The 17,565-nt window shown below is 44.7% G+C and overlaps 1 protein-coding gene across 2 annotated transcripts in view; it reads left to right on the forward strand.

The window, feature by feature from the left end:
- Window positions 1-7,278, forward strand: part of NUP62CL (nucleoporin 62 C-terminal like) — a 70,707-nt gene extending 63,429 nt beyond the window's left edge. For both annotated transcript variants that reach the window (XM_075184614.1, XM_075184615.1), the window contains exons 9-12: window positions 1,528-1,662; window positions 1,871-1,982; window positions 6,962-7,028; window positions 7,114-7,278. In XM_075184614.1, coding sequence (XP_075040715.1) covers window positions 1,528-1,662; window positions 1,871-1,982; window positions 6,962-7,028; window positions 7,114-7,205 — 406 coding nt within the window. In that variant the 3' untranslated portion in view covers window positions 7,206-7,278. The remainder of the gene's footprint in view (window positions 1-1,527; window positions 1,663-1,870; window positions 1,983-6,961; window positions 7,029-7,113) is intronic.
- The last annotated feature ends 10,287 nt before the right edge of the window (window positions 7,279-17,565 follow it).

Consider the following 17,565-nt stretch of genomic DNA (forward strand, 5'->3'; position numbering starts at 1 on the left):
CCCTCCTGTCACGCTGTCGCTCTCCTCTGTCCCCCTCCTGTCACGCTGTCGCTCTCCTCTGTCCCCCTCCTGTCACGCTGTCGCTCTCCTCTGTCCCCCTCCTGTCACGCTGTCGCTCTCCTCTGTCCCCCTCCTGTCACGCTGTCGCTCTCCTCTGTCCCCCTCCTGTCACGCTGTCGCTCTCCTCTGTCCCCCTCCTGTCACGCTGTCGCTCTCCTCTGTCCCCCTCCTGTCACGCTGTCGCTCTCCTCTGTCCCCCTCCTGTCACGCTGTCGCTCTCCTCTGTCCCCCTCCTGTCACGCTGTCGCTCTCCTCTGTCCCCCTCCTGTCACGCTGTCGCTCTCCTCTGTCCCCCTCCTGTCACGCTGTCGCTCTCCTCTGTCCCCCTCCTGTCACGCTGTCGCTCTCCTCTGTCCCCCTCCTGTCACTCTCCTCTGCCCTCTCTGCCGCGCGCCAGCCATAAAACAAACAAACAGAAACACTTACCAATCCGCCGGGCGCTGGGACCCAGCATCCTTCTCTCTCACACAGCCTGTCACTGATATGACAGCTGCGTGAGAGAGGAGAATGCTGGGTCCCGGCACCTGGCGGATTGGTAAATGTTTCTGTTTGTTTGGGGTCTTTTTTATGGCTGGCCTGCGGCACCCCTGAAACAGCGCCGCGGCACCCCTGAAACAGCGCCGCGGCACCCCTGGGAGCCGCGGCGCACAGTTTGGAAACCACCGGTATAGCCTGTTGAGATATCGTCTGCATCAAGTTACACACCCTTTAGTACTTTAAATGCATTAAAAGGTGACTTTCTCTTTGAATGCCTTAACTACCGCCATTATTTAATTTTAATAGTTGTCCCCTCGCATGCATGACTATAAAAGAGCTATGGATAGCTTTGCAGTAAACCTGTTATTCCTGCTGTCTAAAATGATCTTTCAACCGTCTGTAACATTTGACATGTTTGTAGGATGGTGGTAAACAGGCAGACAGTGACTGACAGCATTGCAGACTCTCATTACAAACATACTGTGGGCTCATACACATTTGCACACTACACTTTAAACGCTGCTTTAAAAACACTCATTGACACAACTCTATAGAGCTTCCAGCTTACACACAAGGGTGCACCTGGAATATCAGTATCTCCCTTGTAACGTGTAATCATGGTATACTTAAGGTAGTGCTCCCAGTTTTCTCAGTAGAGTCTCCTTTTTTGCAACGGGAAATCTGTAACTCACAATGCATTATTTCCTTTATTTGACATTTCTTATGTATCCAAAGTAACATAGAAGCAGGAATATAAAACTAATTTTTATTTTGTAACCAAAGGAGAGCAAAAGAGAAATTTTTTTTGGTCACAGCACATCAGGGTATTACAGTTCTCCATCTCAAAATTATTGGTGTCCTAACTTAATGACAATCCCCCAGGTCCTATTATCTTGCATATTTGTATTTTTATGTTCCTCAGTCTTTCTGATTTTATTTGATATTTTTTCTTTTCATTTTTATTTTTCTCATTTTATTTTAACTTGATAGGCTGGATCAAGAATTGGATTTCATCCTTTCTCAACAGAAAGAACTAGAGGATCTTCTTAGTCCACTAGAGGAATCTGTTAAGGAAAATAGTGGGACCATCTATCTCCAACATGCAGATGAAGAGAGGGAGAAGACGTATGTTGGTGAAAACTAGTGAAGACCTTTTAACTACTGAATGAGAATCATAAAACTTGACCATTTATTTGATTGTATTGAAAAGTAACATGTGAAACCAAAGTTGCTTTTTTATTTAACACAGTGTTTCAGTGCAGATAATTGAAGAGAAGTTTCTTATTCAGATTGTTTGGCTTGTATTAGTCACTTTGACTTTCTCTTTAAACAGTTATAAGTTGGCAGAGAATATTGATGCCCAACTGAAGCGTATGGCCCAGGATTTAAAAGACGTTATAGAACACCTCAACACATCTGCTGGTCCCGGAGATACCAGTAACCCGGTAAGGAGCATATTTACCTCGCAGTTCTGTGTCCCGTTTTGATCTCCATTTATTGGTATTTCTTGGATGGCACAAATGAAGGCTTGTCATTTGACACATTTTAAACTTTTTATTCTGCCTGGAAATGATGAAACAAAGCTATCGCTGTGGTGATATGCATTTTCAGTTCGAATGAGATGCATTCCTCTCCGCTGTGCACTACAGTGTGTGTGCCAACACACTTCAGCAAAATGAGAGAGAGAGACATTAATTTGGAGGTCTAGAAAAGGGAATGAATTTTGGAGTAACCATGTAGCCAGCTATGAAATAATAGGAAAGAGTCATGAGATAAGGCATTATTATTTATTATTTCTATTTAACAAAGTTAGGTGTGCAACTCTTCATAACAAGGAAGTGTTATAGAAAGGGACTGTTCCTATGCCTTCAATTCTGTATATATGTGGCCAGGATAAATTGTGTGGTTTCCACCAACCGTACACGGAGTTTGGTGTCTAATGAAAAGCGAGTTAAAAAGCATAGACTGACATGGAGAGAAGCCTTGCCTATCACAATTTCTTACAAAAAGTTTTAAATACTTGTATTCCCATGGTAAATCTTTTTGTAACTATTATAAGCAACAGCATACTTGTAGATGATTTGAGGAAAGACAGGTGTAGAGGATATTATCGGTTTAAAGCAATTTATTGCAGCTATTATTAATCCTCTTACGAGCTATCCAATTTGAGTGGAACCAGATTCTACATGGATTAGACTGAAGGTAAAGCCTATTGTGACGTTTTGGTTGACTTTAATGTATAAACTCTGTAATAAGCCTGTCAAGGTCATGTTGAAAGTGGAAGTCTAGCAATTAAGGAAACAGTGCAAAAAGTATTGATGGCCACCAGCACAAGCAATGACAAAAAAAAAGTACTCTTCCAGCAAACTTTCCTTGTAAATTGACCAAGATTCTCAATTTGTCTTGGATTTATGCATGTACATCATTATAGTTTATCTTCATCTTCACATACGGTGTATAGGTAGTTGCGAAGTTGGGCTTTTAGGAGTTAAAAAATAAAAGGACTCCTCCCCTTATATATCCCCCCCCCCTTCACGCGCGCACACCTGCTGACAATCCTCAGGGTTTGTTTTTTTAAGTGCCTGTAGTTGAGCACTTGCCTCGCTAGGCTGAAGTTGTTGTATTTTTTTTTTTTTTGTCTTCCATTTTGATTGTGTTTGTCTCCCTTCATTCCCCGGCAGTTTCATGGGGCCGACATTGCTCGCCAGGGTGGAGAGTACAGGGAAGGGTAGCCCTGATTTTGCGGAGTTAAATTTTGAAGACTGCTTTTGAGATGCCTTGCCATGGGCACAAGCTGGCATGCGCCTGACCTGCCCGTTATCCAGAAGGAGCCTCAGCTTCTTCCTGTCTCCAATGGAGGATATGGAAGAAGCATTTTTTTCAGCCCTGGCGCCTTTGTGGTGGTGAGTCTAACGTGGTTGGGGTGCAGGTCAGGCTGCAGCCCCTTTCAAGGAATTCTCCAGCTAGGGGGCAGCAGGGGGCTGAATTTAGAACAGCCACCCTGCTGAACTTGGGGGGGTACTTGCTCCCCTATTACCTCCTCCTCCTGGGTGCGGTTTTTTTATTAAGGCTTCTCTCCCCTTTTTCCCTTCTGTATATGGGTTGAATTAAGGGGATTGTGTTTTGACTGACATTTATTTTGTAAAAGCAAAATAATTTTGTGATGCAGCTTAAATTTTAGCTAGGTTTTTGAACCGTTGAATTTCTTTTCCTTCCTCTTCTTATTTATCAGATATGTTGGAGTAACCTTGGGTAAAACCAGAAAAGAATTTTCAGATTTCAAGAGACTTTAAATTGTCCCTTCCCAGCTCATGATACAATAAGGAAGGAAGGTTGATATTCCAGTGGCTAAGTAACTAAACATATTACTATTCCAGTCACAGGGTCTGCCACCCTTAAGGACAGGAAAGACGAACTGTGAAGATATTCTAAATTCTATTTATGTATCAGCAGGGGCAGGTCTCAGACCGTGTTTAGCCCATGCATGGGTGAGTAAGTCATTGAGAAATTGCCATAGCACGTTATTGAGGGCCTTCAGTTAGAAGTCTATCTGATATGGTCCATTATAGGTATAATATCAGAGACAGACTTGCCTGAGTACTTAGGTGAAGCAGATTTGAATGCTGCCTTGGTGAACTCTTAAAATTTCTTTTCTGCGTTGTCTGACAGAATATTTCTCTGGCTCGGGTAATGGGATGCTGACATGCAGTCAAAGAGGACTTTAGGGTCCTTTCCCTATGATGGTCAGGCAATTTTCAGTCCTGAGCTCGATAAAATTATAAATCAGGCGATTTTTAATTATTTTGTTAATTCCTCGGTATAGATTTTCATGGTTTTCGTCCTTTCAATATCGGAGAAACGACCCATCAATGCGGAAGTCTTCCGCTGCCAAAGGTCAGCCCAGTACCTTTTGAAAAGGGTTCTCAGAGGAGCAGAAAGACATGTGCCACCAGGTTGTTGGTCTGGAGACAAATCTACATTGTGACGGGGCCTCTTTCCACCTAGCCTTGCCTGTGGTGGGAGTTTGTCTTCTGTGGTTCAGGACACATGGGAAAGCACCTCCTTCTTGGGTAAGTGGGGGTTGTACAGAGAGGCTATAGGCCCCACATCCAGTTGTAGTTTCAGGCCTTCCACATGACAGGTTAAAGAAACAGGCTCTTTGTTGGGCCATTGGTTCTCTTCTGTCTTCAGAGTTGATAGTTCCTGTCCCGCAGAATCAAAGTTTTTATTCCAATCTGTTACTGGTGCAGAAACCAGACAAGACATTTCAGCCTATTCTAAATCTAAAATCTTTAAATGTCAGACTTTGTATGGACAGGTTCAAAATTGAATCTCTCAGGTCTGTGATCAATTTTATGGAGCATGGCCAATTTTTAGCCTGTTTTGATGTAAAGGACACAAACCTCCATGTCCCAATTTGGGAGGGTCACCAAAATCTGTTAAGGTTTGCAGTAGGCGGTCTCCATTTCCATTTCAGAGCTCTTACTCTTTGGGCTGGTCACAGCTTGCAGGGTGTTTACCAAAGTTATGAGGGTCATGGCCATCCCTCTCAGGCTAAATGATATTCCAATGATTACTTATTTAGACTATTTGCTTATAAAGACCAAATCTCCTCTTCTCCAAACTCATATACGGATTGCAGCAGAGTTGCTAGAGGCTCACGTATAGACCATAAATTAGTCCAGTTGGATCCCATCCCAGCGGATGGTGTTTCTTGGTCTTCTTTTCGATACCCAGCATCAGATTATTTCTTGCTGAGGAAAAAGCTCTTATCCATTCAGAGGCTAGTAAGATTAGTTCTGAGTCACAGGAAACCATCTCTTCTCCTGTGTACAAGATTATTAGGAAAGATGGTTCCTCGTTTGAGGTGGTGTGGTATGCTCTCTTCCATTTTCAGAATGATCTGCTGAGCAAGTGGTCCAGATCTAATCTGCATTTAGACAGCCAGTTTATCGGACTGTTACCACAGGTCTTGTCTGTCCCTTTTGTATTGGCTCAGTCTAGATTACCTGAATAGAGGATGTCCATTTTGCGTCTGGGACTGGAACATTGTAACGACACATGCAAGTTGTCACTGTTAGGGCGCTGTGACACTTCATCTGCGGCTGCATTGTGTCTGGTTTAAGGCGTCAGCTCCCAATAAATGTGTTAGAGCTCACAGCTATAAGGAATGCTTTGCTTCAGGCTCAACTTCTTCTGATAGGCAGACCAGTTTGCATCCAATCAGAGAATGCCACGTCAGTGGGGTACCAGAAGCCCCCTAGCAATGAGGGAGTCGGTCAAGATTCTGGCTTGGACGCAATGTCATGTTCCGGAAATCTCTGCAGTCTACATTACAGGGATCAAGAATTGGGTGGCGGAATTTCTAAACAGAAATTCAGTACTCCTAGGAGAAAAGTCTCTCCATCCAGAGGTTGTCGATCTGGTCGTGAAAAGATGGGAACAACTAGAGGTAAATACGATTGCCTCGCTCTTCAATAACAAAACCAAGGGATTTTGCTAAAGCACCAGGGACCCTTATGCAATTCTGATGAATGCTGTGTCTTGGGATTTCCATCTAATTTATGACTTTCCTCCAATAGCCATGTTGCCACAGGTTTTCAGGAAGGCCAAGTAGGAGAGAGCTTAGGTGATCTGAGTGGCACCAGACTGGCCAAAAAGAACTTTGTACCGAGACATCCTGTCGGCTGAGCCAGTATGGGGCTTCCACCTTCTTCTGCTTTATATTATGATAGAGTTTTGAGGCCCTATTTATTATGGTGTGTATATAGGAGGCCAGACTTCAGTTTTAGCTTGTGGGGGTTAAGTAATCTTACTACATTCTGATTCTCTCTTAATGCTGTATGATGCCCGGAAAAGAGGTGGTTAGCTACTAAGCAGACTATTGGGTGTTGTGACACAGGGCCTCGATGGAGCATGTAAGTCAAGCAGCAACATTATCCTCTTTCCATACTTTTACTAAATTCTGTCTTCAACATTTTTGGATCCAGGGATGCTAGTTTTGGTAGGAAAGTTTTGTGCTCAGTGGTGTCTAAGCGTACCCTCCCTTGGGGACAGCTTTGGTCCCCATGTTGAAGCAAGGTCCCCAGATGAGATGAAGAGAAAACAGGATTGTTGTGCTTGCGTTAAATCCATTTCTCTGATGTCATCTGGGGGACACTAAACACCTCCTTTTGATTCTGTTGGTTTTTGTTAATGTTATATGATGTGCCTTTTCTTGGCTATGTTAGGAAGTGTTAATTTTCCGCATGGGGGTGAGGGATATTTAGAGGGGAGGAGTCCTTTTTATTTTTTAACACCTAAGTGCCTTGCTCCGCAACTACCTATGTACTCCATGGTGAAGCAGTGTCTGCCAGATGACCTCAGAGAAATGGTTTCAACGTGAGTACAAAAATCCTGTTATTTTCTCTCTTTTTTTTCACAGCTCCAGCAAATCTGTAAAATCCTAAATGCTCACATGGATTCATTGCAATGGATTGATCAGAATTCTGGTGAGTGTCACATTAGTGGTTCTTTCATATTAGCTGTTTCAGATAGTAGTATAATTTTGTAAATGTCCATTCATTCTTTCCTCAGCTCTTCTCCAGAGGAAAGTAGAACAGATGGCAAAAGAATGTGAGAGCCGGAGGAAGGAACAAGAAAGAGGATTCTCAATTACATTTGACTAAGCTAAATGGTGCTCTAGTATATGTGCTTGGTTGCTTAACTTTTTCTCTGTTTAAATAAAGTTTTTGTTTCCTTTGTGGGCTTGATTGTATTCTATCCATGTAAAATCCATTGAGATTGAGAAGAGAAATATTTTTCTCTCTGGCTTCAGTATTAATATGTCAGTAGGCCCCATATTTTTCTGTGTTTCCCCATGTCACTCAGTGCTCAGCATTAGTTCACTGGTGCTTTTGCCTAAGCACTGTTTTATGTACTTGTCCCCCTATGTTTTCCTGCCCTTCTATTGAGATCCTGTCCTTTTTTCTACATAGTTGTGGCCAAAAATCTTGCGGTGGTAGGGGTTTTCACTATCCTGACAAATCCAACCGCCTTCAATCCTACAAAAGAAACAGATTTGTGAAAAAAAAACGAATGCAATCTAAAGACTTACCTGAAAACCAAATCTGCAGCTTTCCGATGGAACCGCCCTGCTGACAGGCAGTGATTCCGAACACACAGAACTCTGGCACTTCAGTTTCACGTCTGTGCGACCGACGTCAATGTTAATTTTAAGCGCCGAGATGTGGACCCAGCAGGCTTGGTGTTTAAACACTTAGCCTGTAGGTTCCACACATTGCCACTTTAAAATAACATTGACGTCAGTCACACCAACGTGAAACTGAAGTGCCGGAGTTCTGTGTCTTCGGAATCACTGCCTGTCAGCAGGGCGGTTCCATCGGAAAGCTGCAGATTTGGTTTTCAGGTAAGTCTTTAGATTGCATTCATTTTTTTTCACAAATTTTGTTTCTTTTGTAGGATTGAAGATTGAAGGCGGTTGGATTTGTCAGGATCGTTAAAATGTTCCCAACCCAAATCTTGACCCCTTTCCAGTTTTATCTAATGTACCATTTCGTCCAGAAAATTGTTGACATTATTTCACACAAAAATTCTTAAATAGGCCTGACACAATTTTTGGCACCTTTTTTTTTTTTTTTTAGAAGTTTTTTTAACAAAAATAAATAAATTATACTTTAAGCAGGTACTTCTCCTTCACTTTGGAATTGAACTCACCTGTGGTGAGAAGCAGGTTCCTGCAATCAAAAATGCCCTCTTTAAAAGCGCTTGAATAGAGAAAAGTACTTATTCTGCGGTTTTTATTCACTCATACTGCACAAACAAAAGATAGAAAGCCACACAATTGTCTGAGGGTGGAACAGAAGATTGTAGCTAAGCATGGACAATCTCCAGAGACCTTGATGTGCCTGTTTCCATTTTAAGTAATGTTAGGAAGTTTAAGGCTCATGGCACTGTAGCCAACCTTCCTGGAAAGAGAAAACATGAAAGAAGATTGAAGCGTGCTGGATTGTTCGAATCGGTCAACTGCCAAGCAGATTCAAGCTGACAGAAGGTTCAACAGTTTCTACTTGCATCATCTGTCGCCAAATTGAAATGGTGTTATATTTAAGGAGGATCAGGAGGCTGCTGAGAGAGACAGAAGAAAGCTTGACTGGACTTTGCTAAAACTCACCTGAACAAGCTATATTCCTGTTGCAAGAATGTGCTGTTGACAGATGAAATCAAGTTAGAGCTTTTTGATAAAACGCATTATCCTCTTAAAAAAAAAAAAAAAAAAGGTTCTATAAAATTTTGAGGTTGTGCCTATTGTGCACATCTGGAGTTTACTAGGCTGTTCTAGAGCGCAGTTAGAACTATGTGTCAGAAAGCTGGATCTCCCGGCAGGACAATACACACTTCAAAAATCACCCAGGAGTGGTTCAAGCCATTGTAGAATGGGCTGCAAGCCAGTGATGGCTGCATAGCTAGTATATATAGTTTTAAGTGTATAGTTACAAGTGTAAAAAATAAATAACTAACTCCGGTATAACTACAAATTTTAACAGGAGAAGAACATTCTGCCTATTACCACAGTTACACAAGGACAACAGTCAGTATTCACCTGAAACTCCATATTCTACTCCTCATGTTTCCATCTCTCCCTGGCTACAAGCTTCACACCACAAGAAGACTGTTTTGGACTCTGCTCTTATTTTCTACTCGGATCATTTTATCTGTAAGTATATTTTCCCTGCAAAATCCTCTCTGTTTAATCAGCCTGCTCTAATACTTGCTCAGCCACTCCCTACCCATGCTACAGCTATTTCAGTCCCCTATCTCATCATTCTACTTTCAATTCTACTCAAGGCTTTGTCTGCCATCACAAGCAGGAAGAAATGATACTGACTTTGAACCACTCTCCTCTCATGGCTCTGCAAGAACTCAGCTACTCAATCACCTGTTCTTTTATTACTCTTCATTCAACACTTCCACTCTCCACATCATTACGCTATACACATCAATGCATAAACTACATCTACTGCAGTCTCCCACTCCACTACTTCGCTGCTTCCACAGGACATTCCCTCATTTTTTGCTATCTTACTCATAAATCCCAATGCTTGCTTTTCATGGCATTATCTTTAGGACTATATCAACCCTCACTGATCCTGCAACACACACCTCTGTCCACATTGCCCCTTCATTACTTCACTCACCTCTAGTTAACACTCATGAACGCTTTTCCTATTTAAATTCAATAACTAACAGCCTCATCATGTCGCCAGAAACTAAAAGGACACACATCTTACAATCATCTTTACTAACTTTCTTCCTCCCTGCTTCTATTAGCTGGTGATATATCACCTAATGCAGATCCCCCTCACTTCTCCCACATATCTAAACACTACAGAAATCCAGCAAACATCAAACGCATCACCCGTCTCCCCTCTCTTCCAAACTCTTTTAAATGTGCCCTTTGGAATGCACGCTCTGTTTGTAACAAACTTGCCTCCGTACACAACCTTTTCCTCTCAAGCAACCTAAACCTTCCAGCAAAAACTGAAACGTGGGTCATGCAATCAGGCACTGCCTCACCTGCAGCTCTTTCACATGGTGGACTCCATTTCACCCAGACCAGGAGGCAGACAAAGAGGTGGGGTTGGACTACTTCTCTCCCCACAGTCCACGTTCACAGTTCTCCCAAATATCCCATCACTCAACGTTCACATCTTTTGAAGTACATGCTGTTAGAACTTTTAACCTGTTCTCTATGCGTGTTGCTGTCATCTATCGCCCCCCTGGACCACACCAACAATTCCTTGAACACTTCTCTGCATGGCTCCCTCACTTCTAATCCTCTGGCATCCCCTCCATCATCATGGGTGATTTCAACATCCCTATTTTTAATCATTGTTCCAATGCGTCTTCCAAACTACTCTCTCTAACATCCTCACTTGACCTCACAGTGAATTGAATCCGCTACTCATCAGGATGGCCACTGTCTTGATCTTGTTTTATCTAGACTATGCTCAGTTTCTCATTTCCTTAACACTCCTTTCCCCCTCTCGAATCATCACCTTATTGGCTACTTGCTCACCCCCAGTCCTTTACCCTACCCAATGTGAAACTCTTCCAAGCCTCCTCACAACCACAGGAATATCGTCTCTTTTAATCTTCAACAGTTTTCCACCTCTCTCCAGCACCTTCGCTCCCCAATTTCTACATTATGCCCCATTTTCACCAAACCATAGCAACTGGCCTTGATCAAGTGGCTCCGACTACTACTCCGTGTAGACTTCGTTGCCATCCATGGCACACTAAAGTAACATGAACTCTACAAAAACTTTCTCGTAAAGCAGAACATTACTGGTGTAAATCTTGTACCTCTAATGATTTCATCACATATACTGGTATCTACCACTCATATAGAAATTCTCTGGACACTGCAAAACAAACATAGTTCCAATCTCTCATCTATGCTCAGGCTTCTAACCCCAAATGCCTTTTTAACACATTTACATCTCTTCTCGATCCTCCCACCCAAAATCCTCCGACTACCATCAGTGCCCAGGATCTTGCTTCCTATTTCAAGGACAAAATAGATAAGATCAGACTTGAAATGGTGGTATCTCCCTCGACAAACAATCATCTCAATTCCTTTGTAGCACCCTCTCACACTCTCTTCATTTGATCCCACAAATGAAGATGAAGTTTCTACTCTCTTCTCATCTTCCTACTCTACCTCCTGTGCTCATTCCCCCTCTAACTAAAATCTGTAATGTAACTTTCTACTGGTATTTTTCCATCCCTATTCAAGCATGCAGTGATTATTCCCACTTTAAAAAAAAAAAAAAAAAAAACAAGATTCTGACCCAAATGTTCTCTCAAATTACCGGCCCATCTCTCGGCTCCCATACCCCTCCAAGCTTCTCGAGAGAATTGCCTACACTCGCCTCGCGCACTTTCTTACAGCAAACAACCTCCTGAATTTTCTTCAGTCAGGCTTCGCTCTCAACACTCTACAGAGACTGCGCTAACCAAGGTTTTCAGTGATTTGATCACAGCAAAAAGTAAAAGCCATAACTCTTCTAATTCTCCTGGATCTTTCTGCTGCATTTGACACTTTTGACCACTCTCTCCTCATGCAAACGTTACAATCCCTGGGTCTTGAAGGCACTGTCCTATCCTGGTTCTCATCCTACCTATCTAACCGCTCTTTTTCAGTGATCGTTTCTCTGGATCCACATCTGCTCTGCTTCCTTTATCAGTTGGAGTACCACAAGGCTCCTAGGTCCTCTGCTAATCTCTATGTACACCACTTTTCTTGGAAAGCTAATAACCTCCTTTGGATTTCAGTATCCTCTTGACGTGGATGATACACAAATCTATCTTCTCCTGATCTATCACCATCTGTGTTGTCTCGCGTTACTGTCTGTCTTTCTGCAATTTCATCTTGGATGTTTTCTCGCCAACTCAAAATCAGTCTTTCAAAAACTGAATTAATAATATTCCCACCCAAAAACAGAAGCTTCCTGCCTGAAATTTCTATTTCTGTTGATAACATGACCATAAATCCCACCCCGCAAGCTCGCTGCCTAGGTGTAATCCTTGACTCACAACTATACTTTCTTCCCCACATTGACTCTAGATGTATGTAACATGATTTGGATATAAAGAACATTTCCAGAATACGCACATATCTCACACAAGACACTGTAAAAACCTTAATTCAGGCACACATCATCTCCCGCATCGACTATTGCAATTGCCTCTTTACTGGTCTTCCCAGAATAAGACTTGAACCCCTAAAATCTATTTTGCATGCAACGGCTAGATTGATTTTCCTTGCAAACCGTTCTTCCTCTGCTGAGCCATTCTGTCAGTCTACATTGGTTGCCTGTATTTCTACGAATCCAATATAAAATTATTTTACTAACATACAAGGCCATCAACAAAATTGCACCAACATCCATCTCCTCACTTGTCTCAAAATATCTCCTAACTCGACACCTCTGTTCTGCATAAGATATGCGTCTCTCTTCCACTCTCATCATATCATATCCTACTCTTGGTTACTGGACTTTTTTCGGGCTGCACCCACTTTGTGGAATTCCCTTTCTCGCACAATAAGAATTTCCTCTAGTCTTCCAACCTTCAGGCGTTATCTGAAAACCCATCTCTTCAGATAAGCTTATGATATTCCTCAACCACAATCTTAATCTCCCTAGGTTACCCCTTTTACCGCCCTCTACATAGCTAACACAAGACAACAACCCTCTGCCCAACATTGCTGTGTGATTGATCAAACAGCCCACTCAATACTCTCACCTTTGCATTCCAGCTGGTCCAGTGTGCAATATGATGTAGCACATACCCTTGTGTTTCAAACTCCCGCTGTCTCATAGATTGTAAGCTTGCGAGCAGGGTTCTCTTACCTCTCTGTCTGTATGTATTACCCAGTATTGTTTTATTGATGTTTGTTCCAAATTGTAAAGCGCTACGGAATTTGCTGGCGCTATATTGATGATGATGAAGGTGCTGGACTGTTCTAAAGTGGCCAGCAAAGATTCTAGGTCTAAATCCAAACACAAGTTTGGAGACGGCACCCTTCAAATCTGGGAGAACTGGAGCAGTTTTCAAAAGAAGAGTGGACACAGAGGTGCATGAGCTCATCTATGGTTATAGGAAGTGGTTGATTGCAGTTATTTTTGATCAGAGTCTGTGCTACCAAATATCTTTTAGGGCATAACAAAAAGAAGAATAAAGAATCAACAGACGCTCAAAACAGATTCTGCTCGTACCTACCCTAAGGGCAATACACTTGAATTGCTAAATTTATACCTTAAATGAAATGTAAAGAATAGGGAACTACAAGCGCTTCTGGTTCCAATAATAGACAAATGCTCAATAAAATATTCTACAACATTCTAAAATAGGAAAAAGCCTCGAGATGCAATTATTCTTTCAATCCTGGCTACATGTAGTTGTACTTAACAGAATATGGACAACTGAAAACAGAACCAATAGGACTTGAAGACGATCTCCCACATAAACTCCAAATGCACTGGCTGGCACAGATAGCTTCCAGCACGTAATCAGTGTCAGCGTGTCTCCTCACAGCATGCCACAATCGTGCTGGTACAGATCGCTTCCACCACGTAATCAGCGTCAGCCTGTCTCCTCACAGCTTGTTTCTCCAAGACCTCAGTTCATGAGGTCCCGCTCTCCCAAATGTTCATACCAATGCGTTTCAACTCCTTTGTAGTCTTTCTCAAGGTGCACATTGTTTCATTGTGCAAAGTTAGGAATAGATATGTATTGGTGTAGGTCACGTGTGTTTTTCTACACTGGTGCAGTAAAATGTTATGACCCGGCTTGTCAGTTAACCCTTCTGCTGAATCCATGGCTTATCTGCATCAACTGATCTACTGTGTACCGACCCGGCTTGTCAGTTAACCCCTCTCCTGCTGAATCCCTGGCTTATCTGCATTAACTGCATATAAAACATTATTTTATATGCCATTATTTTGTTTTTTCTGATTTTATATTTACCAGCAACTACTTTTACCTGTTATTATTCTTGCCTATTTCCATTGTCCTTATTACCTCTCCTATTATTCCTTGCCTTCCACGCTCTAATTAGTTATTGTCCTCCATCTTGCTATTGTCTCCCTGCTTATTCTTACCTGTTATCCGCTGTCCTTATTATCTTACTGTTCTGCTATCATTTTTACCTGTTTTCATTGTCCTTATTATCTCACTGTACTGTTGTTCCATGCCCTTCACGCCCTAATTCGTTATTATCTTTCACCTTTTCATTGTCTTCCTGCCATTGTTCTTACCTATTTTTCACTGTCCCCACTATCTCACTGTTCTGTTACTCTCTCTCCCTACTATGCCTCCCCGCTCTCACTCCATACCCATACTCTCCCACCGCCCTACCTCTCCCGTTCCTCCCCCGCGAGCTGCTTATCTTGCTAACCTTATCCCCATTTCCCCCCTCTCCTCTCTTCCTTTCTTCTGTGCCCTCTGGAATGCCAGATCCGTCCGCAACAAGCTGACTGCTATCCACAACCTCTTTCTATCCAACTCCTTTAACCTTCTTGCCGTTAATGAAACCTGGCTCTCCGATTCTGATACTACTTCCCCCGCTGCCCTCTCCTATGGTGGCCTCTCCTTCACCCACTCCGCCAGGCCTGGTGCCCGCCCAGGCGGGGGAGTTGGCCTCCTCTACTCCACCTGTAATTTTCGTGTCATTCCCCCTGAACCCTCCCTCTCCTCCTCCTTTGAAGCTCACTCCATCTGCCTCTTCTATCCCATCCACCTCCGCGTCACTGTCATCTACCGCCCCCCTGGCCCCACCTCCCTCTTCCTTAACAACTTTGCTAGCTGGCTTCCTCACCACCTCTCCAATCTCCCCTCGATCATTCTCGGTGACTTTAACATCCCCATCGACAACCCCACCTACCCTGCTTCCAGCAAACTGCTCACCCTCTCTTCCTCCCTTGGTCTCACCCAATGGACCTCCTCCTCTACCCACTGCCTAGGTCACTCCCTTGATCTTGTCTTCTCCTACCTATGTAGTCTCTCCGACTTCTCCATCTCTCCCTTTCCTCTATCCGACCACCATCTCCTCTCCTGCTCCCCTCCCCCTGCCCAAACCTACTCTGTCCATACGCAACCTCGATGCTCTTGACCATGCCTCTCTGTCCTCCTCTCTCGATACCCTCCTTTCTTCCCTTTTCTCCCAGGCCTGCCCCAATCAGGCGGTCTCCCTCTACAATCACACCCTCACCTCCGCTCTGGACGCGGTCGCCCCTGCCCACTCTGTCCACCCCCGCTGCTCTAAACCCTAACCCTAACCCTAACCCTGACACTCCAAATTTACCCGCTTCCTCTAAAAATGCTCCCGTACCGCCGAACGTCACTGGAGAAAATCCCGCTCCTTGGCTGACTTCCTCCACTTTAAATTCATCCTTTCATCCTACAGCTCTGCCCTATCACTCGCTAAACAATCTTTCTTTAAATCCCTCATCTCTTCCCAGTCCTATAACCCCCTGCCGCCTCTCCGCCACCTTCAGCACTCTCCTGGCCCCCTCCCCTCCCCCCCTCCCTCCTCCCTGACTGCCTCTGATTTCGTCTCCTCTATAAATCGAGGCCATCCGACTTGAAATCTCCACTCTCCTCCACCCCTCCCACTCTTCTGTCCTCCCCCCACCACCTTCCCCTCCACTCCTTCCGTCCCACCACCAGCGAGGAAGTCCACTCTCTCATTTCATCCTCTCTCCCCCCCCCCCCCCCCACTACCTGTCCCCTGGATCCCATCCCCTCCCACCTTCTTTGCTCCCTTTCCCCCACCACCTGTTCCCACCTCGCTCACCTCTTTAACCTCTCCCTCTCCACTGGCATCTTCCCCTCCTTCAAATATGCTCTCGTATCCCCCATTCTTAAGAAACCTAATCTCGACCCTACTTCTCTCTCAAACTATCGCCCCATGTCTCTTCTCCCTTTTGCCTCCAAAATTCTCTAGAGGCTCGTCTGCAGCCGTCTCACCTCCTACCTTTCTGAATACTCCCTCCTTGATCCTCTCCAGTCTGGTTTCCGCCCCCTCCACTTGACTGAAACTGCCCTGGCTAAAGTCACCAATGACGTCCTCTCTGCTAAAGCCAGGGGCCACTTCTCCCTTCTCATCCTCCTTGACCTCTCTGCAGCCTTTGACACCGTTGACCACCCCCTCCTTGTTCACATCCTCTGGCCCAGTCCTGTCTTTGCTTCACCTCTTACCTTACTCACCGATCCTTCTCTGTCACCACCTCTGGGTCTCTCTCCCCCCCCGTCCACCCTTCCAGTCGGGGTCCCTCAGGGCTCTGTTCTGGGACCCTTACTCTTCTCTCTATACACCTCCTACCTGGGTGAACTCATCAGCTTCTTCGGCTTCAGCTACCACCTTTACGCTGTCGACACTCAACTATACCTCTCCTCTCCTGATCTCTCTCCCTCCCTCCTCTCTAGGGTTTTCACCTGCCTCTCTGCCATCTCCTCCTGGATGTCCTCTCGATTCCTCAAACTTAACCTTGGCAAAACTGAGCTCATAGTTTTTCCTCCCTCTCATACCTCATCCCCTTCTGACCTCTCCATCACTGTCGACAACACCTCTATCTCCCCTGTCCCCCAACTTCGCTGCCTTGGTGTCATCCTCGACTCCTCTCTCTCCTTTGGCCCCACATCCTCTCTCTTGCTAAATCCTGCCGCTTCCAGCTGCGTAACAACGCTCGCATCTGGCCCTTCCTCTCCCAAGATGCCACCAAATGCCTTATCCACTCTCTGATCATCTCCCGCCTGGACTACTGCAACCTCCTCACTGGCCTCCCCCACTCTCATCTCGATCCCCTTCGATCTGTTCTTAACGCTGCCGCTAGGCTTATTTTCCTTTCTCGCCGCTCCTCTTCTGTCTCCCCCCTCTACCTAGCCCTTCACTGGCTCCCATTCCCCTTCAGAATCCTCTTAAAGCTCCTCACGCTCACCTACAAGGCCCTCGTCAACTCCACTGCGCCATACATCTCCAACCTCCTCTCTCTTCATGCTCCATCCCGCCCTCTCCGTTCTGCCTCTGACCGTTGCCTCTCTTCCCCCCTTATAACCTCCTCCCACGCGCGTATCCATGACTTCGCCCGCGCTGCCCCCCTCCGCTGGGACAAGCTCCCTCCCTCCATCAGAACTTCCCCTAATCTATCCAGTTTCAAACGGGCCCTAAAAACCCACCTTTTTCTTAAAGCCTTTCTGTCTCCCACTTAACTTCCTACCTTATCTTCTGCCTCCGTCCCCCTACTCTCCCTTTCTCCCCTGCGTCTCTCTGTCTGTCCACCCCTCCCCTTAGATTGTACGCTCCTCTGAGCAGGGCCATCTCTCCTGTTTCCACCACTTCTAACTCTGCTCTCCAGCTACTTAGCCCTCCTCCACCCCACGTCCACTCTCACCCCCTCCTCCCCCCTGGGGGTCTCCCTGTCTTCTGTGCCCTCCTTCTTGGGCCCCGTCGTTTGCGGATCC

Source organism: Mixophyes fleayi, chromosome 9, assembly GCF_038048845.1.
Source record: "Mixophyes fleayi isolate aMixFle1 chromosome 9, aMixFle1.hap1, whole genome shotgun sequence".
In the NCBI taxonomy this organism is placed as follows: Eukaryota; Metazoa; Chordata; class Amphibia; order Anura; family Limnodynastidae; genus Mixophyes; species Mixophyes fleayi.